Raw genomic sequence first — 20,976 nt, 5'->3', positions numbered from 1 at the left:
CGTGGTCAATCACTTATAAATCACAATACACCATTTCCTTATTTTTAGTATACATAAATAAAAAAAGACTACCTTCCATAAGAACTAAGATAGAATGGAGATTATTCAAGATGCACTGTGTCAAGTTGCAAAATGAACAAAACTGAGTTGAAGATTTGTTTGACCACAGGTTTAAAAACAGGGAATGCAAAGTGGAAGTTAGACTCGTTGACTCGGGGCTTTGAAACTCACAATTGAGACGATGAACTTAGCACAAAGCGAGAGCTTTCAGGAAGGGTCTCAAGATGTGGAAAAATAAACATTTTTCCAAATGCAAAATGTTGGTACTACTGGACGCAAGACGGTTGAAGTACGTTAAAGGAGAGTTAGCCAATGCAGATCAAAAATAAAACAAATCCAACTACTAAAATCAAGATTTAGAAAAGTGGCAGCCACGTAGCCTGGTACCTCCCACTAATGTTGGGAGTTCTCCAGCCAAGTCTCGGGGACTTGGATGAGCTACAAGGGAGCCATCATCAGGCTGCCCATCTCTGACCCGGAGATTAGAATTAAGCAGCCTACTCACTGCAAGACCAAAACCCACAGTCCTATTCCCGGGCTTCCAGCCCGCTCCAGGCCGAGGGACCGCGCGCCCATCGCTCACCAATTTCGTCCCAGCCCCCAGCGGAGAGAGCTGCCTTCCCATTGGGTCAGCGTGGGACGAGCGTCTCCGATTGGCTTAAAGAAGGGGCGGGGTGAGGCGGTTCTCACCGCCCAGAAAACCTCCTCGCCGCTCGGGATTGCGGGAGGGAGGGGAGTTCCAGGACAGGGGAGTGTCCCGGGGCGACCTTTCCGGCGTGGGTCCGCACTCCACCGGAGCCGGGGTCACCCGCGCCCCACCACCACCAACCACACGCGCCCCGCCCCCACGCCGCGCCGGAGCCGACCGATCAGGTGACCACGGGCTGGCGCGGTCACGTGGCTGGGGCGCGCCCTCCCGTTGTGGCCATGGCGGCCGCAGGCTCCAGTGTGGCGCGGCGAGTGGAGCAGCTCGGAGACCTGGCTCAGGCCCGCATCCAGCAGCTCAGCGAGGCGGCGGGCGAGGACGGTGAGGGAGCCGAGCGGGGCGAGCGGGCGGGCGGGCGGAGCGTGTGCAGAGCGGGCTCTCGGCGGCCGCGGGGGCCGGGGCTGCGTCCCGCGTCCCGCGTGTCCCGCGCGCGGTCAGTGGTCCACTCCGCCGAGCCCGCGCGCCCTGAAGCCGCGGCGCCGCGTTTTCCCTAACCTACGAGAAAACCCGTTTACAGCTCCGACAGGTCCGCGCTGCTCGCCTCTCATTGTCTCCGTAGCGAGTGGCGAAGAGGGCGGAATTCAGATAACTGCACAGGAAAGTTTACACGAGTGGTCAAAGCTGAATGACAGCGCGCGGGCAGCGGTGGTGTGGGGTGCTGGGCGGTGCTGGGCGAGTGTGACGGTCGCAGTTTATGGCTACGCTGTCAATTTCTGTCTGGTTTGGGATCCTAAGCTCAGTTGTGCACAATAGTCTGCGGAAGAGCTTTAACGTGGGTATAGTGTACACGATTCTTTCACGTGCGTGGTCTTACTTCTCCCAAGGGCTGTCAGGATTAGAAAACTTCTTTTGGAAAGGTCCAAGCAGTTTCCTTAAGCCAAAAAAATAAAAGTTTCTAGAATTGTCTCGACTTCTGATTTTAAGTCCAGTTCTGTTTCATTACTTCTCAGCTGCCTGTAGGTTTTGCATGATTTCTCTTTGACTTTTGAACCTTACTACAACGCAGATCGGTTTTTCAATTCTTGTGAACTCGTTATCACACTCGTAGGAAAATAGTATGGGGACATTTGTTTACCCGAGTGATTGAATGAATAGCTGGTGAATTTGTGGAATAGGGTCTGTGGTGAAAGCACTTTAGTTCTCGTGAAGATTATTTGCCGAATTATATTTTTTTCTTAGGAGCATGTTCTTCCAAACCCACAGAATGCCCAGAAGCTGACCTCTTTTTCGGTTTGTGGTAAGTGAATCCCACGATTCACAGGAAGCTGGTTCGTGGACAGCAGTGGCTAGCACCTGCGAGAGGATCTAAGTTACTTCTAACTAAATATGCTGGTCAGGGATCTCGCTCCACTCCAGCTCCACCTGAAACCGTTTCAACAGCTCCAAGAAGGTTTTTTATTCACTTGTCATTGAACCCAAAAGCCATTCTCATTTTTCCGTGGAAGAGTTATTTAATCCAGTCTAAAACGAAGGATGTAAATAAGTCGTGATAGAGATTCATGTTTGGAGGCTTTGTGGGTCTGCAAATTTACTAAAGTTAAAGTGATACTGGTGCACATTATGAGCTATTAGTATTGCAGCATGATTTTCTTATTTTAAGAAGTTTACTAAAGATGCGGGTGCATGTATTTGAATTGAAGTTGATATTCTTTTCCCACACAACAAAGTTAATATACATTTAAAATTTGTCCTTTAATGTAACAACATACGATTATATTTGGTCATAGGAATTGATAGTTCTTACTGTCTTCTTCAAATTAGATCAGATACAGCCAAACCTTCCATTGAGGAATGTTCTCCGTTTTTGTTCAATTTTCTTAACTTCTTTCTCATTGTACAGACACACTATATTTACCACAGGAAATTATGCCACAAGAGGGAGTTTTTCCAGAAATGTGTGAGAATCACTTTTGTCTTGCCTGTCGTCATTTTGACTGAATTGTTCTAGTAAAAATATTGCAGTCCATAAAAATTTTCTAAAGTTTGAGCTGTTACCTCTTCACCCTCTGTAATTATGTCATAAATTCGTGTGAGATACACCTTCAGTGAACTCAGTGCCACTCTTACATTTAAAATAATCCTGCACTTCAAGAAGAAAACGTTAGTGCAGTCTCTAAAGAAACACAGGAGCAGTGCCATGTTCCACACAACTCCATGGTAGCATCTTTCTTTTGTGGGTCTTTTACGTGATACGACTTTCCCGGGCTCAGGAGAGACGGGAGGGCAGTGCTAGCGAAGAATCTGGCCAGGTGAAGAGTGTGCCTTCCCGCAGTCAGAGTCCGGACTGGGTACAGGTGGGGCCTCACCTGGGAAAACAAGGCCGTCACATGATTGCCCACAGGCACAATCGAACCTGGTGTTGCTTTCGCTGCTGCCCTGAACAGCTGCTGTGTCCGCGCCAGTGCTGGGGCTGGGTCAGCTGGGCCTGCTCCCAGGGCTGGATTTTCCGTCCGCTGGCCAGTGAGGAGGGAAGGGCGGGTGGGGGGTGTTTGTGTTTGTGTACACACACATACACATATGTCAGGAAGGAAGTACAGAGGGCAAACTCAGGGACTTGAATGTCTGGATGGTGGGCATATCTAAATTTGTGTACACCGGATAATACAGAAAGCTGGACAGCACCTTGGAACGGATACTTGGTAGTTAGGGAGGGAAAAGTTCATGAGAAAAGGTGAAACCGTAGAAGCAAGGGAAATAAGAAGTTGAAGGAAGGGAAGGCATTAGAAGACAGTGTAGGGGAAGGAAGGTGTATCAGAAGTCTTTAGTCCCAGCTCTTCCGTGTTTTGAAAGGACGAAGTAATTTGTTCGATATCTAGGTTTTTAAAATAAATAAAATAAGCAGATGCATTATATAATTTTAATTCTAATTGCTATTTTACATACATAAACATGTAAGCACTATGGTGAAGTTATACATGCTCTGAGTGCCCACATTTTATGAGACATTTGATTTAATCAGTTGGGCTCCTTTGGAAAACAGATTTATGAAATTTTAAGTTTTCAATGGAAGCCCTTTCTGTAGATTGATCATATATTTGTATTATTCCAGCAAAAGTTTTACATTTATTACTTAAGTATTTTGAGTGCTTCAACATCATAAAAGCACTGTGAAACTAGAGATTGCATTTAAGAAATGACAACTGAACCTAGACAGTTTTCAGTCTAGCTTTCCAGAACAAATTTCCATTACATTAGCTTAGTTAGGATTAGGTGTCATGTTATATTTGTTTCACATAAGATTTTACTGTCATGCTGCTCCTCCAGTGCCATAAACATAATTTTATTTGGTCATTTCAGATCTATAATGATTTAGTTTAAATAACAGGTTGAAATTATGTGATATAATCGCCATGTTTTTTTTAAATATTTTGTTTATTTAGTTTTTAGAGAGGTGAAGGGAGGAAGAAAGAGAGGGAGAGAAACATCAATGTGTGGTTGCCTTTCACATGCCCCCTTCTGGGGATCTGGCCCACAACCCAGGCATGTGCCCTGACTGGGAATCGAACTGATGACCCTTTGATTCACCAGCTGGCACTGAACCCCTAAGTCACACCAGCCAAGGCAGGGTCTTTTTTTTTTTTTCTTAATTTATTGATTTTTAGAGAAAGGAAGAGGGGGGAGAGGGAGAGAAAAACATTGATTAATTGATTTGTTGTTCCACTTATTTCTGTACTCATTGGTTGATTCTTATATGTGCCCTGACCTGGGATCAAACCTGCAACCTTGGTGTGTTGGAACCATGCTCTCAACAACTGAGGTACCTGGCCAGGGCTAATCACCGTGCTTTTATCTCTTACAGATCACTTTCTAATCCGGGCCTCTGCGGCTCTAGAAAAATTGAAACTCTTGTGTGAAGACAAAGACTGTTCAAATCCATCAAACCTTCTCGAACTTTACACACAGGTACTGAGACAGCCGTGGTTTCTGACATGTTATGGGGTCAGATTGCTTAATTAGGTGGTTGATTCCAACATTTAAGTGTAATAAAATCAGCTTATTCTCTCCTTTAAGTGTTCAATTTTATTCAGAAACTGTATGTATGTGTAAAGCGTATAGACTTGAAACTTTGTGGCAATATGCAAAGAAGATTTAGCAGAGGAGTGTTGATCAGAAAAATCAGGATTAAACCTTGCAGATAACAGAATCTCTTCCCCTTATAGATAAATAAGCAAAACAGGACGAATCCTGTTTCCAAGGTCTTCAAGGTTATTCTGAGGAAGTGGAGGATGCTATAAGAGCCCCAATTATTTTTCTAAACATGGAAAAAAAGAAAAAGTAAACTTCAGTACACTTCCAAGTGCACCTCACAGCATTTGGCTGCCTGGCACCGTGCTGTCTGTTGGGAGGCACAGAGGGTGGTTTGTGTGCCATGGTCGGCCGCCGTGGTCAGCCGAGCCAGTAACAGCTACTCACAAACCCCCAGGAGCTGTTGTAATTGGGCAGAACTTGGCCTGGCTTGCTGTCTTTCCAGAAGGCTCCCTGCTTGTCTCATTTTCACATGAGAGAGTTCTGAACATCTTAACTTGTTTCTGAGAAGAAGGCGAAAGCCCCTAGAGATGTAGACTTATATCCCCCAGAACGCCCTTGCATCCCACTTACGGTTCCGCATCAACAGGCCGTTTTCTGTAGGATGATGGTCTCGGCCTCCCTGGCTTAAGCCCTCCGCACAGGAACATTTAGCAGTTGAGTAGCGTGCTAGGTGATGTGGTAAGTGCTGTACATGTTAGTTCATTTTATCCTCAAAGCAAAGAACTGGAAAAGTCACTTAATCCAGTTCATTTTACCAGTGGAGAAACGGAGGTTCAGAAGCATAAAACTGACCTGTCCTTTCGTTGGTCAGGTAGTTAGCGGTAGAACGGATGCTAGAGCACAGTTTTGTTGGTCTTCGTCCAGCAGATTAAAAAAGGGGGATTGGGTGGTTTGAAGGTACGTGAACAGCGAGTCTTGCATTTAACTAAGAATGCTGGGGGTCTTAGCATTTCAGCTGCATGGTATTGGTGATAGGCGGCCTGTGTTGGGTGGCAGGGTACATATCCCCCAGATGTTGAATCTGCGTTCAGGAAAACATCCTTTGAAGATTCAATGTACAAAACTAGAGGTGGTGATCTTAACTTGATACAGCACCCATTTAGAAAACGTTCAGAGTATGTATGTATAAAAAAATATAATAATTATACTTTTCATAATACTGTATATGATTAACTTAACTAGAACATAGAACTCCACTTTATTTTGTGAGGGAAGGAAGATTAGCACTAATATTTTAGTAAAATAGCTATGAAGTTTTCCGTAAAGTTCATGTCAGATTATATTTACAGCTAGACATTTTGCCTACTTTTCAAATTTCAAATTTTTTTCTACTTATTGATTTTAGAGAGAGAGAGAAACATTGGTTTATTGTTCCCCTTATTTGTGTATTCATTGCTTGAGTCTTATAAGTGCCCTGACCTGGGATCGAACCCACCACCTTGACGCAATGGGACAACGCTATGGCCAACTGAGATAGCCTGCCAGGGCCTCAGATTTGAATACTGTGCTAGAAAACGTAACTGTCTAGTAAAACATCTATGTGTATATATGTGTGCAAAGTTAAGCTATCGAGAGTTATTCCCTCGGGTTTAAATCACTTACCGATGCTCGTTTTCTCTCACACACCAGGCTATTTTGGACATGACGTACTTTGAGGAGAACAAGCTAGTAGACGAAGACTTCCCCGAAGACTCCTCACAGAAAGTAAAAGAGCTGATCACTTTTCTCTCAGAGCCAGAAATTTTAGTTAAAGAAAACGACAGGAACCCTGAAGTAAGTTTTACACTCATGAAATGATGCGAAGCTGCTAATTCTTAGTGTGTGGACTGCTCTTTAGAGTCTGTAATTTTTTTTTCCTTGAATATGTCTTTGTCTTTGTTTTAAATTAAGATTGAAAGCCCTGGCTGGTGGGGCTGGGTGATTGAGCCGAAAGGTCGCGGGTTCGATGCCCAGTCGGGGCGTGTGCTTGGCTTGCAGGCCCGTGTTTCCCTCCCTCTCATTCTCCCTCCCTTCCCCTCTCTCTGAAAACAAACAAGATTTAAATACATGCATAAATTAAGATTGAAGGAGGGGTTTATGAGAGTTTAACACTTCACGACAAAAGTTGTTATATTTTCCTAGAGATGTTTCAGAATATTTGCGTGCTGGAATTGTACTTTAACTGCGGTGCCCGATCATTTCCTAAGCACAGATACTTGCTGTTTCTGCTCTCTTTACTTTTGCAGATTCTGTGTCTTCTGGAGGGTCCTTGGTAGCTTAACCAGCACACCTCTTGTCCTTCTTACAGCCCTCGTCCTTCTGGACACGTGCTGCCTTTCTTCCCACGCACCCGCCTAACCCCCCAGCCCTGCGTGCTCCTCCTCTTCATCTCTGAGGAGTCTTGCTCTTTCCCCAGCACCTCCCCTTCCCCCATTCTGGGAGCTGGCACACCCAAGGATGTCTCCTTACTCCTCTGGCAGTCCCTCTTCTGTCTTTGCCTTACAACCTGTTCGTATGCTCTTCACTGCCGCCATCTCTATCTGGGTGATTTAAGATTTTCCTCTCTAGCCATGGCTGCTCTTCCAAGGGCGTAATTTCTCATCTTCATCTGCTGCCTCTCTCCCCCTGGATGTCTCAGTGTTGTGTGTGTTTATGAGGGGCTGCTAACTGTGGAAACACATCATCTCACATTTTAAACACAGTAAAAGTTTGATTAGAATTGTTTTTGTGTATATATTTTTATTTTATTCTAGCAATCGTAGAAATAGATCTGGTTTCAAGTAACATGTATTTCTGAAAAATTATCTTTTTAATCAGATTATGGAATATTTATTTATATTTCAGGTATATTAGAATTTGCTACTAAAATATTTAAATAATATTTTCTACAAATATTTATAAATGGAGCATTTTAATTTTCCTATAGTAACAGATTTCTGCATTTCTAATTGATACATTCCTGTGTAAATACATAAATGAAGAGCAAGTTTTGTGAAAATGAGAGTGTGTTTAATGCCTCAGGATGTTGAACTTGAACTTTGGTTTTACAGACGTCAGGCCTCCCTTCTCAGCTGTGCCTCTGTTGTCTTTCAGCACGGCCGTCTGCTTGGGGACGAGCTCCTGGAGTGTCTCTCGTGGCGACGAGGAGCCCTGCTTTACATGTATTGTCATTCTCTGACCAAAAGGCGCGAGTGGCTCACGAGGAAATCCAGCTTGCTTAAAGAGGTAAGAGGCGTTTCTCGTGTATATTCGATTATTGACGTTTTTATAGGTTTCGAAAAGCTGTCCTTGGTATAGTAGTAAGACTATTGGAACCAAAGGGTCTGCATTCCAGGCCTTTTTCTTACTAGCTGTGTAATCGTAGACAGATTGGAATTGTTGTGAAGATTGACTAAGGTAACATGTGAAAGCCCTTACCTACCAGAAAGTTCTGTAAGCTCAGGATTTTTATTTTTTTAAATACAGTGTAAGGTAGATGATCTGTATTAATTTTTAAGCATATTTTTTGGCCTGAAGAAAACAGGTGTGGCTGTGAGCCTCTCTCTGTCAGCAGGTCGCTCCTGCTGCTCCAGGAAAACTCTGGCTCTCTGATTTGGTTTGAGTCTGTGACCGAATCAGTAAACGTAAACGTCACCTTAGTGTTGTGCACTATCACCTGGGATTCTGACCTGGGCTGTTTGGGCACACGCGGTTTACGTGGGCCTGCAAATGAGAGGCCACACCTTCAGGTGTAAAAGTTTGAGTGTATTTCTAAATTATAGTAAGTACATACATAATAATTGTTGAACACGACCTTATTATCTTTATCCTTCCTCTGATCCCATTTTTGACAAGTATATTACTGAATCATGTGTTCTTGGTCAAGGATTTTTTTTTCTTTCATGCTCTTACAACTGGAGCATTTGGTGGGTTACACTTTATAATACATATTACAAGTTTTGGGGTGGCGGATCCTTTGACCACTGAAATGTAATAGCCATAAGACACATCTGTGTATTAGCCCATTGTCTCTTGAGTAAAGAATGGGGTGGGGTGGGGATAACATTTGGACTTTCTATAGCTCTGCGTATAATACTTTCAATTCTTTGGCTTTGACTTTCATTTAGTACCTTGTTGACGGAATCAATTACTTGCTACAGATGCTAAATTATCGGTGCCCTACCCAATTAAATGAAGGCGTTTCTTTCCAAGACCTAGACACAGCTAAGTTACTCAGTGAAGGTAATGTGATCTCTTTTTGAAGTTTTTGTTTTTAAAGCCTTTTAAAATTTTAACAAGTTTATTATATTTCACACTGATTTAAGTACATTTCAAGTTACATCATAGACAAAAATAAAACAGCGTCTAAAGATCTTCTCATATAATATAGAAAAATGCTGCTGACCTCTCTGCTTTGTAGTTTTGGGAGCATTGTATTTCATGGCACACGCTTGCGTTGCATCCCCCGTAGTCTCTCCATCGGGTAGCAGGTTCTACTGCTCACAGCAGACACGAGAAGTGACTCTTAAATAAGATACAACTTGACTGCCCTTGCACGTGAAGATGATCCAGAGCTGGTTATGCTGGTCTCTGGCGTCATCAGGTTCCTGTCTTTTTCCTCCGTCACCTTCAGAGCCAGAGCCCCTTGGCTGCAGAAGGAGGCCCTTTATGTAGTAGGTTACCGCGTGGACAGTACTTCCCGGAGCCGTGCAGGATGCCTCCCTTGAGGCTTCTGCGTCCGCTCTCAGTATCCCAGCATGCTCCTGGAGCTCCTGGAGCGCCTTCCGTCGCACCTGTGTTGCAGTGTGCAGGCACGCCAAGGGTGTCTTCTCCCACCCAAGTCGGCTCCTTGGGAGCAGCCTTCCGGAAGTTTCTTACAACACTTCCATCCACATTTCACTGGCCAGAGCTGGGTCACGTGGGTTCATGTAACCACAAGGGAGCCTGGAAAGTACAGTCCTTCACCTGGTGCGCTGCCGTTCCAAGTGAAATTAGGTCTGTTTATTAGGAAGGGAAGGAAGAATATATACTGGGTGGCAACTGTTAGTTTCTGCCACAAACATCTTTGCACTTAAAAATGCTGAGAACCGGAGATGGTAGATCATCTGGGTTTTAGGCTGAGGTGCGGGAGGGAAGAACCACCTGTTTTTACTGCCTCTCTGCACAAGTGGGGGAACTGAGGTCCCGATGAACCAGCTGTACCTGTTCACGGGCACGTAGCTGGCAAGTGACGTACATGGTCCTGTGTGTACGTTTGCTTCTGTACCTCATCTGAGGTTTTGATGGGGGAAACCAAAAGTGGGAAAAGGAGGAAACTTCTTAGGGAAAATTCTCCTTTGTTTTATTTTATATTTTAATTCTCCTTTGGTAGCTTCTGTGGGCTTTTCTGTTAAAAACATTGCATAGGGAAAAAAAGCATGATGTAAGTGTCATCAGTATATGGCCAGCGGTATACAAAAGTTTTTACTTACAGTTAATTCAGACAAATAGCTTGTCCTATAGAAGTTTTATTATGAATAAGAAGTGCTCTTTCAGTAGGCGTGACACTTGGACAAACATGGGGTGTTTTATTTATGGGAAGTATTTATTCGGCTAACGAGTGAACTGACTAGCTGCATGAAAAATGGTTTTTCTAAAATGTCCTTATACAGCTGCATGGATTACTTTAAAAGAAAAAGCAGGGGTAGGCCCTGAAGCCTACTTAGAACCAAAGAAAGTGGCACAGGTCACCCGTTTTTTTCCTCCTTCTCCCACTTCTAGTCATAAGGTAAGGTATTCTCATGGCCTGAAACTTTTTCTCCAAAATGCAAGTGGTGCTGGTATCTTCTCTAGGTCGTAACTGGCACTCGCCCTCGCTTGTACTGCCTCCATGACAAGGGAATGAAAAGGGCAGGGAGGGCCGCTTTCCTCCAGAAACAAAGGAAACTGTGTTATGTCCGTCCGTAGTGGTGTCGTCCCAGTGATCCGTTCTTTCTCCCTCGCTGTCCTCCAAAGCTGTTGGGTCCCGTGTAACTCATCTCTCTCAAGGCCATCCGAGACCAGCAGCGCTGCTTTCCACAGGCCGAATTATTCCTAAGACCCCACCAGAGACATTTAGCTTTCTCATTTTTTTGTTAGGCAGTACAAAACATGATTCCAGAACATCCTCAGTGCTTATTAGGGAGAAAAGTTCTATATGAGTCGTCAAAAATATTTTTGTGGGCAGATCTTAATAATAATTTACCTAATTTTAGATAAAACCCAAAGCAGTATATACTTAGTAAGATTTCTTAGTTTCTAAGGTAAGATAACCATATTGTCCTTTGAATGTTACCTATATGTCATTAAATTTTTAGCTTTTAAAAATTACTGAGTAATGTATTTAGTAAACCTTTTTATCTCATCTCTGAGCCTCATTCCTCTGTGTATTCTTACAAAAATAGGCTTGTCAGAATAACCCTGGAGTTAACCTGGAGTTAACAGGTCAAATCAAATAATGTTGAGCTTTGCACAGCCTTGGTTTATGCCCTTTGTATACCACTGAGGACCACCTTCTGCTGGCTGCCCTCTTGGCCCTTGCTTAACCCAGAAATTGGACTTCAGACGCCCCAAAGCAGCGGCTCTGAGCTGTCATTGCTGAGTGCTGGGTAGCTTGTTAAAAATAAAAAATACACACTTCTGTGTGCCACCTGCAGGTTCTGATTCAATACGTGGAGTGAAGGAAGCTATTTTCAATAAGCCCACATACTTACGGTGCAGTCAGATTGAGAGACCTCACTGCTCCTAGGGTTGCCAGTCTGCCCACCTTTTTAATGTGAAAGTCGCCTTTCTGCCCTCGCTCTCACTCATTCTCCCCCTCTGCGTTCCCCACTATCACCCGTGTTCTAGGACATGCACAGGCAAACTGAAGTAGTTCATCAAAAACCATGCTGAGCATTAGCCAAAAAAAAGAAAAAAGTAAGGAAAACTTGGAGGAGCCAAAGGACTATAGCTACAGAGTAGTAGTTGAGGAAGTAGAGCGGAAGAAAGTGCCTGATTTTTATATTACTCATCTTTTCTTTTTTAACACGTTACTCATGCTTTTGATGCAAGATAGTGTAGTGCAGTGGTCTGGCACAGTCTGTGGACCAGCAGCATCAGCATCACCCTGAGTTCCAGGGCTTTGTTCAGAACGCAGATCCATAGACCCAGCCGCACACCGGACCCTGTCATTCTGGAGGTGGGGGCCCGGCAGTCAGCACATGCTCCTGGTCATCCTAAAGCAGGCTAAGGTGTGAGGACCATTCTTTGTTGTACAGCCATTCATTCTTTCCCTGGTAAAAATCTTCCCGTAGGATATCTGTGTGCCTTGTTCGGCAGCCATTCCTTGTGAATAATATAAGAGTGAGGCTGGGGGATGCATTGTCCACATGGCCCCTTGGGACTGGAGGGACTCATGGGTCAGAGCCCGGAAATCTCAGGGTGGCTAAGACCCTGCTGCATCCCCTCCGATTCCTGCAAGCACCCCTGGTCCCATCCTGTGCCCAGATACCTCAGCTGGCACCTCTCCTGACTCCACACACAAGCTAGGCTGGGACAGACTTCTGCGGCTGCCGCTCCTCAAGATCCCGGCTCCCTTGTATGTGAGGAACTCCCGGATGACACAAAACCCGATCGTTCAGGACCAGACTGCTGGTGCAGCTCAGGACAGGGCTGGAGCCCAGCAGAGCCCCTGCTGGCGTGCTTGGGGTGGTATGCCAACAAGGAGCTCGTGTTTCCAGTCGCTGGCCTCCGGGCCTGGCCAGGGGCAGCGGTGCAGTGCACGCCGCGCTTGCTCCTGACCTTTCACCTGGAGGGGACTACAGACACAGCGAGGACTCCATGTGGATGGTGTGCATTGTGCCGGGCCAGCAGCTGCCTGAGGGCCTGCGTGCCCCCTACCATGGAGGCTTTTACAAGGAGTGTGTGCAGTGTTCAAGCACCAGGGCATGCAGCCGAGGGACCTGCGTGAGGGCAGTGAGCCCATCATCCTGTCATCGGGCATGAGAGACCTATTGCGGTTTGTGGCCAAGTGGGGCACCTGGGTTGAGGTGGTCCTCATCTTGGACACCACCACCTTCAGTGTGGAGAGGGCGCTGCACCCCGCCAGCCACCTGCGCCTGTTCTGCTGTGTCCTTAGCAACTCGCCAGCCTGATGCCTGGGGGCTGCTGAAGCTGCAGCCCTTCCACACACAGCTGTGTGTGTCACGCCACCAACACGTGCAAGCACAAGGTGCCCAGCGAGTACCTGTGTGAGCAGGGCCAAGACGTGTGTGCTTAGAGCACCTTCCCTACGTGGGCAGTGGCGCCACCGTGACTTCAGCCCTGTGGGGCTGCTGCCGGCCAGCGGCTGTCCCATGCTCCACTCCCTTCTGCAGGAAGCACAGGAGGCTGAGTCTAGCTCTTTCCGCGCCAGCCTGCTGCCCTGGAAGACTGCCGCCACCAACCTGGGCCTCCGCGTGTAGCAGGTGCTGAAACCTGCCGAGACAGCAGTCGGGGGCGCCCGGACGAGGACAGGGGCACCTGGAAAGGCGAACTAGTTTTGTAACTAACTTTTAGCTTTCACTTTGGTGTGCCCCTCTGGGAACTTCTAGAAGTCCGAGTTCGACAATTGTGGGGTGATGGAGGGAGTTCAGAGCCGTCCCTTTCCTGTGCAGTTAAACCAGCTAGGCTGCCTCCCTCAGAGCCTTGGCTTCCTGTGAAATTCTGGGGTCTGGCCCAGCCTGGATGGCACGCATACCTGGGAAGGCAGCAGCATTTCCAAAAACGTCCCCCTCGGACAGGGATGAAGGTATTCCCTTGCAGGGGAGAGACCTCTGTAGACCAGGCCACGCAACCTCCCCTTAGCCAGTCTTAGGTCAAGGAGACCCAGGTGCTGAAATCCTCCATATGGGACTCTCGGCAAGGAGAAATTTGAGCTCTCTGCCCACGGCCCCGGGGCCTAGATCTTGTTTCACTTACCTTGACCCCACACTACTTCCCTTTTCTTGCCTCCCACCTGGCCAGCATCCTCAGAGAAAAAGCCAGAGGGGACAGTCGCCTTCTGGTGGTGAAATGAGGCGACATGCTGTCCAGCTCAGGTTGGGCGGGCCGAGGACCTCTGGGTGGGACACGGTGCCTGCTCCTCGTACCTCCCAGCCTCGTCCCTGCAGCAGGGCCAGGGCCTTAGCCAGAGTCGCCCCTCTCCGCCCATATGGAACAGAGTCGTGATGTTTTACAGCAGAGCCAGGGGAAAGGTAAAAGGGTGATAAAGAATGAGGCTAACTCGGAGTCGGGCATGAACTGGATCCCAGGCCTCCCTTAGGCAAGCGTCCCCCCCTCCCCCAGTGGCTGCACTTTGTGGGATGCACTCAGCTCCTCCCAAAGCTATATACAGCCCGCTTAAAAGTTCAGCCTTCTCTCCACCAGTCTTTTTAGGAATGATGAAGCAGGGTGTAGGTTCACAGAAATAAAAAGGGTATGCATTCAGTGAAATACTGAATCTAATATGTAATTCGGAATGACATACGAAGCTGCAGTCAGCTTCTTCCTGCATGTTCTGATATTTTAAGTACGAAGGAATAAAGTAAAAAATAATTATGTGTAATATTATTAAGTGAATGCTTTGCACATAGCATAATTCAGAGAGTGTAGCCAATCGTTTTCATGAATGCAAGCCTCAGATTCTGCTCTTAAGTGATTGTTTTACTGATAGAACAGTTTATGAGTCAGCCAGCTCCTCTAAACCTGTTCCTTCTCTTGCTACTATTTATAAGCTGAGTCTGAGGTGAAGTGAAGGGGAAAATTCTAAAACATAAAAACTTGTGATAGAGTCAAGAGGACAGACACTGTAACAGTTTTGAAAGTTGAATTTTTCTTCTGTTTTTACTTGTGTCTCCAGCACCATCATAATCATTTCTGATTAGCCATGTAAGGTGAGCAACTGAGATTATGATTCTCATTTATTCGAGGTCAACTTTTCTAGTTACACAAGTACCTGTACATTAGAATAAATAATATATTTGTATTTTAGGGGCTTTAAGATGTGAAGTAGTTACGTAGTTTATATTGTTGTCAACAATTTATACCCAAGTCTCTGATTCTAGGTCTGTCTTTCTACCAAATTGATATACTTTATATGCCACAAATGTTTGATTATATAATTGCCTTCTTCCATGATGGAACACTTTAACTTTTGAATATTCTGCATGTATTTCTTCTCCTGGGATCACAAAGCATCTTGGATATAATGTAACTGCTCTGACAGTTCACATTAAATGGCCTCTCAGGGTCCCGTTTGTGCCTGATGCTTTCTGCAGGCTTTTGTAGAGCTGGAGGAGCGGAAGGGTGCTTGGCAGGAGCTGTGCCCTCGGCTCTGGAGTACACCCTGAGTTGGGAGTTGTGTTCATGGTGGCCCTCAGGGAGACTCTACTCTCAGTGCTCCGAGACCGTGTGCAGACTTAGGGGTGTATGTCCCAGGAGAGGTTCCGTTGATTAGATTCGATTCTGACAGGGCCTTAAAGAGAATCCCCAAAAGGGTAAGCACACTGGCCTAACTGACCTTCTTAAAAACTTCTCTGACAATAGTCTTTCTTCGAAGGGTAAGGGAGGAAATGTGCCTCTTGGTAGATAAAGCGAAGATGGAGGTGTGTGCCCTGGCTGGTGTGGCTCAGTGGGTTGAGTGGAGCCTGTGAACCAAAGGGTCACGGGTTTGACTCCCAGTCAGGGCACATGCCTGGGTTGAGGGCCAGGTTCCTAGCGGGGGACAAGCAAGAGGCAACCACACACTGATGCTTCTCTCCCCCTCTCTCCCTCCCTTCCCCTCTTGTCTAAAAATAAATAAAATCTTAAAAGGTAGATGTGCCAATTAAATGAGGGTTGTACAAAAGTGGTCCTTGGCTCTTCTAAGTGTAACTATTAAATGAGAAGGAAACATGATTGATGGCATAGAAGGAATGTATTAGTTTTAATAACCAGAGTGTCTTAAGTTTTGAATTCTAATCTCTCCATTGACACGACCTTCCCAGGAGTGTTCAGTGACATCCACGTGCTGGCCATGATGTACAGTGGAGAGATGTGTTGCTGGGGGCTGAAGCACTGTGCGGGTCCGCAGCCAGGAGACCAGGACGTGGGCACCGGTGTTTCCGGAGCGAGCCACACCGCACACCACAAGGAACCCCTGGATTTCCGAGAAGTGGGAGAAAAAATTCTGAAGAAGTATGTATCCGTGTGCGAAGGACCCCTGAAGAAACAAGAATGGAATACAACAAATGCAAAACAAATTTTAAACTACTTTCAGCATCGCTCTAACCAGTAAGTTTACCCAGTCTTTTTCAGACAGAAACAAAAAAGACCCATGAAATGTCCAGAAAAGAAGGTGCATTGACACTGAACTTAAGGTTACGTCACACTACATAAAGGTGTCCGGCGTGGCTACCCTTTTGACATGCCACCACCGTGCTTCCTTATAGATCCTTAAACCCATGGAGGGACAGTTCTTTCGTTTCTAAAGTGGCACGTGTGTTACTTTAACTCAGCCTGAACTACAGGTGTCCTCTGACTAATGCTAAGGAGCAATCCAGTTCACCTTTGCGAAGATTTTTTTCTGTTACTTCAGGTTTTTCTTTAATTGTGGGAAACTATAACAAAATTGACCATTTTCACTGTCTTTAGATTATTTTTCTATCTCTGTACCATGAAGCCTGCTATGCTTCAAAGGGTTAAAATCAAGTAACCTCATTGCTTTAGATATATGCTACAGATATAAACATTGGCAAAATCATGACAAATGTTCAGATTCCATTTCCAGAATAAGATAGATAATGAAATACTTGCTCTGGCTGGTGTGGCTCAGTGGATTGAGTGCCGGCCTGTGAACCAAAGGGTCACCGGTTTGATCCCCAGTCAGGGCACATGCCTGGCTTGCAGGTCAGGTCTCCACGAGTGGGGGACTCGTGAGAGGCAACTGCACATTGATATTTCTATCCCTCACTTTCTCCCTCCCTTCCCCCCTCTAAAAATAAAGTATTGAAAACAATAATGAAAGACTTCATAAAAGAATGGTTGCTTAATTATTTTACCATGTATTCCTAACAGCATTTAAATTTTTTATCTGTCCTATTAGGTATTTTATCAAAATTTAAAATGATTTTCCTATCTTGTTTAAAAGAATATGTATGGTTTATCAAATGAGTAATAAAGATAAAAACCAAGTTAGGTTAGCCCACTGTTAGCTCATACGTCTTTCAGGCACATCTTCTCATATGTATCGAAATGTTTATATGTTTTTGTCTTGACTAGTAGGGGTCCGTGTAAAAGGCCAGGGACCCCAACTGCTGTCCCGCTCACAGGCTTTCTGTGGAGCGCCACCCAGTGGTTCCATCAGTTTCCCAGGACGGACTCCCACGGCCACACTTGACTGTCACCATCCTGAGCCTCTTTCTGAAGTCTGAAATTTTAGTAACTGATGCTGATTCTCATCTGCCTAGCTCTTTCACCTCTTCATTTTCATTGATGATTTTCTCCAAGTCTCACTTCTTCGCAGCCTCCTCCTCCTGACCACTGCCCTTTCCCCTAAACCATCAGCCCCTTTCAGATAGATGTTCTCCTTCCTTACCCAGCCTCAAGCTGAGGGGAAGCACATGAAGTGCTTTCTGCAGACCCCCAAATCCGCCTTCCCCTTGTCCTTCAGCCTCGTCATTCTGCAAGCCCTCACCCTTGAATTCATTCTGTCATCCACCTTTCCTGGGTGCTGAGTTCCGCCTGAAGCGCGTGCAGCCCTCTGGAGTGGGATCACTCTAAGTACCTCACCTTCAACTTCAGAGGAGCCCTCAGTGCAAGCCTTTTGTTTTTACCTGCGGCAGGGGGGCCCCCCTCCCTTTTCCTCTCTGGCAGATCCAAGCCACTAACATTCCTCGGGCCCTGTGTCCCTCCCCTGACATACGGCCATGGCCCTATCTTACAGACAGCCGAGACTGTTAGGAGGTCAGTTTGTTTACTAGCTTTGCCCTCCTTCTCTCCACCGCCCCCCACCCCGCCCCTCTTTAGTAGACCAGAGCTAGCCTGCCTCCTCTGAAGACCGGTCTCCACCTTCCCTGTCCGCAGTCCTCTTCCCTTCCCCCGGGGCTTCTCTTTCTCTGCCTCCCTGAGGTAGTGAGCTTCCCTAGAGTCTGTCCTTTTCCTCCCCCCCTCCCCCGGTTTTCCTTCTTCCTCCTTTCTTTTTACTTACTCTACGTACTCTGGAGTGTGATGTCACTCATAGCCATGGCCGCTTCTACCGCCTTTAGTGTTAGCCCGACTCCCAGCCTGTACGTGAGTCCCAGCTTCCTTCCTGCTCTCCAAACCTGACTGACTTCTGGCTGCCTATTCAATATCTTCACTTGGGCGTCCCATAGTGATTTTAAGTCCATTGTGTCCAAACCACCAATCCTCTTTCTTGTGAAGTCTTTTCCTGTTCGTTTTCCTCTTTATTTTGGATCTTGCACCGAGTGGAGCAGAGCGCCGCAGAAGCCACAACCCGGCCTCTGCCCCCCTCCCCCGTCTCTGAGGTCAGCCTGTGCAGCCACGTCCCAGCCAGCGCCCCTCACACAGCAGACCCGGGCTCCTTTGGATGCACACAGACCTCCTCATAGGGCCTCTTGGGACAAGGGGACTCTTCCCCTAGTTCTGCCCCCGTCTCTTCGCTTATCCTTATACAGCGAAGAAGATTTGTATTTAACTTAGTGGTTCACCAAGTTTTACTGTGACAATACCTTGTGCTTTCTAAGTATAAAGATGTAAATCATTTTAAATACAGTTTTTAGACCCACACACTGCCCCCCCCCCCCGCCCCCCTAGTTTTGGAGCATCTGGATCAAGTACCGTACTTCCAGTTCTCCCCCGGGTGCTGTGCGTGTTCCTGGACATCCTTGCAGACCGCGTCACTTCCACCCGGGACACTTGGCCCTGCTGTGCGGCCCAGTGGCACCCACTCACCCTTTAGGACTCCACTGGCCCCCGTGGTGCTGAATCCACACGGCTTTCGTCAGCCCTTTCCAGCGAGACTTAGATGCCCCTTTGCTTCTGCTCATGCAGTCTCGCCCTCCCGTGTCATCCCAGGGATTGCATTGCTTTATTGTTTTCCTTACGATGGTGAGCACTGTGTTTTTAAAATCTCCCTTTATACGTAATGCTTGGTCAACGGTAAACCATTAGTCAGGTTTCTGCAATTAACAAGTGATGGGACTCTGAGTGCCGAGCTCTGCACAGAAGGGCGGCCCCGCTGCGGTCCCCACTGCCACGCCCTCTGCACCGGGGGCTGACCGGGGAACAGGGAGGGCGCTCCTGAGGAGTGACGCGGCACGGGAGTTGGACCCGAGGAAATGAGAACTTTCTCTTTAAACGCTTGGAACTTCCGTTTTGCCTTCATGACCCACGTGAACGAACCACTTGGGTCTCACTGCTCGGTACAGGTGTGAGGGCACTACTGGGTGCTTTTTGTACAACTTTCCCACCCCCACACAATTGGAGGAGAATTTGTGCGCCATAACAGTGATAATACAATGCTTTTTACTCTAGAGTATACGAAACATGAACGTATTTTGTATGTTCAAGCCTGCCAAGTAAATTCTGTTTCATGCAGAATGGAGTAGCTTCCAGCTACCTACCACATGAGGAAGGTACTGTAATTCACTCATCAGTTTTTACGTTCCTGGTACATGCCAGGTTTTGTCCTAGGCCCTGAGGATGTACAGCTTTGTAAAACGCCCTCTTTCAGAGTTTGCCTTCTTGTGGGGGGAGTGAACACATTTTAAAAACACACAGCGTGTTGAGTGGTCGGTGCTGGGAAGGATAACGTGGGCTTGGGGACTAGTGGGACTCTGGAGAGGAGTGCTGTTTTCGGGGTGGTTGGGAAGGCTCCTCCAAGCACCTGTCTGCTTAGCACTGTGTATCTTCAGATTCTACCCCTCCGGCTACGTTGCTTGAACATTCAGTGCATTTACAAAGTTTCTCTTTCTCGTGGAAGTTCTGATACTGCATTAGGAAGTACTGAGTCGCTGCTTAAGACCTTGTCAATTTTATTACATTTAAAGGGTGGTTCTCTAGTGTGGGCTTTACTAATGGGTGAGTCTAAAGGCCTTGGTGCATTTATTATACTAAGGGTTTCTCCTTTTGGGTTTTCTCATAGTTACTGAAACTTAAACTCTGTTAACAGAGTTTTCATAAATCCTTTAATTTGTATGGTTCTTTCCCTATATGAATTTTCACATGAATTTTCATATGTCAGGTAGGCTTTGAGACTTGAAGTCCTTCCCACTTCAGTGCATTTATAGGGTTTCTGCCCACTGCAAGTTGTTTCGTGCTGAATGCTGGCCTGCCAACCGAAAGGTTGCTGGTTCAATTCCCAGCCAAGGCAACTGCCTGAGTTGTAGGCCAGGTCCCCAGTTGGGGGTGTGGGAAAGGCCAGTGATTAGTGTTTCTCTCGCCCGTCATTGATGTTCTTCTCCTTCTCTTTCTCCCTTCCCCTCTCTCTCAAAATAAAATCTTTAAAAAAGACTGAAGACTTTCAAAGTCCTTATTCCTTTGCATGCTGAGTCATGGCTAAAAGTCCCACAATAAAACTACATTCCTACCTTCACAACCCCACTGTGAATTCTCCGGTGTTCATTCAAGTGGGAGATGTGTCCGATGCATTCTGAGACTCATTTTCATGGCACTTGTAATAACCCACAGCTGGCTGACACAGTTTTAAGTTGCTTAAAATTCCTCTCCCCCTTTCAGGGTTCTTTTGTGGTTCACAGAAGGGTCCCCATCTGCCATAGAATCCAGGATTCTGTGGTTCTCTAATACCACTGTCTTGTAGTGAAGATCTAAGTGGCTTTATTAATGGATCCACGGACGGGGCTACCATCTAGCAGTTAGAAGGGCGCTCCCCTGTATTTTTTAACACAATACGAGATATTATGGAAGTATTACGTTAGAATACATTTAATGTATCTACACTTAAAGTATGTGTTATGTACTTACGCTGTATTCTTTACTGTTTTGTTTGTTTTCCTACTTCTATGAAAATTTCCAAGTAAAATGTTGTGGAGCATATACAATTTTTTAAATAAAATGATGTTCCCACATTTGTATCTTGTTTGTTTTATGTCTGGGTGTTGTGTGAGAAGGAAAACTTTCATCCTCTCAGTTTACTACTGAGGTCTGAATGTTATTTCTTCCGGCCCTCATAACTTTCAGACAGGATTATGGGCTCTGGAGCCGGA

At 46.2% G+C, this 20,976-nt stretch overlaps 1 protein-coding gene across 1 annotated transcript; it reads left to right on the top strand.

Moving 5' to 3' along the window:
- The first annotated feature begins 829 nt into the window (after positions 1–829).
- On the top strand, positions 830–20,839 carry C3H5orf51 (chromosome 3 C5orf51 homolog). Its single transcript, XM_028520765.2, has 6 exons — positions 830–1,087; positions 4,566–4,669; positions 6,425–6,568; positions 7,868–7,999; positions 8,881–8,995; positions 15,757–20,839. Exons 1-6 carry the CDS (start codon positions 988–990, stop codon positions 16,044–16,046), a joined length of 885 nt encoding a protein of 294 aa, XP_028376566.1. The 5' UTR covers positions 830–987; the 3' UTR covers positions 16,047–20,839.
- The last annotated feature ends 137 nt before the right edge of the window (positions 20,840–20,976 follow it).

The sequence above is a fragment of the Phyllostomus discolor genome, chromosome 3, assembly GCF_004126475.2.
Source record: "Phyllostomus discolor isolate MPI-MPIP mPhyDis1 chromosome 3, mPhyDis1.pri.v3, whole genome shotgun sequence".
Taxonomy (NCBI): Eukaryota; Metazoa; Chordata; class Mammalia; order Chiroptera; family Phyllostomidae; genus Phyllostomus; species Phyllostomus discolor.
The sequence above is the reverse complement of the archived record's forward strand: the minus strand, read 5'-3'. Positions and strand labels throughout refer to the sequence as shown.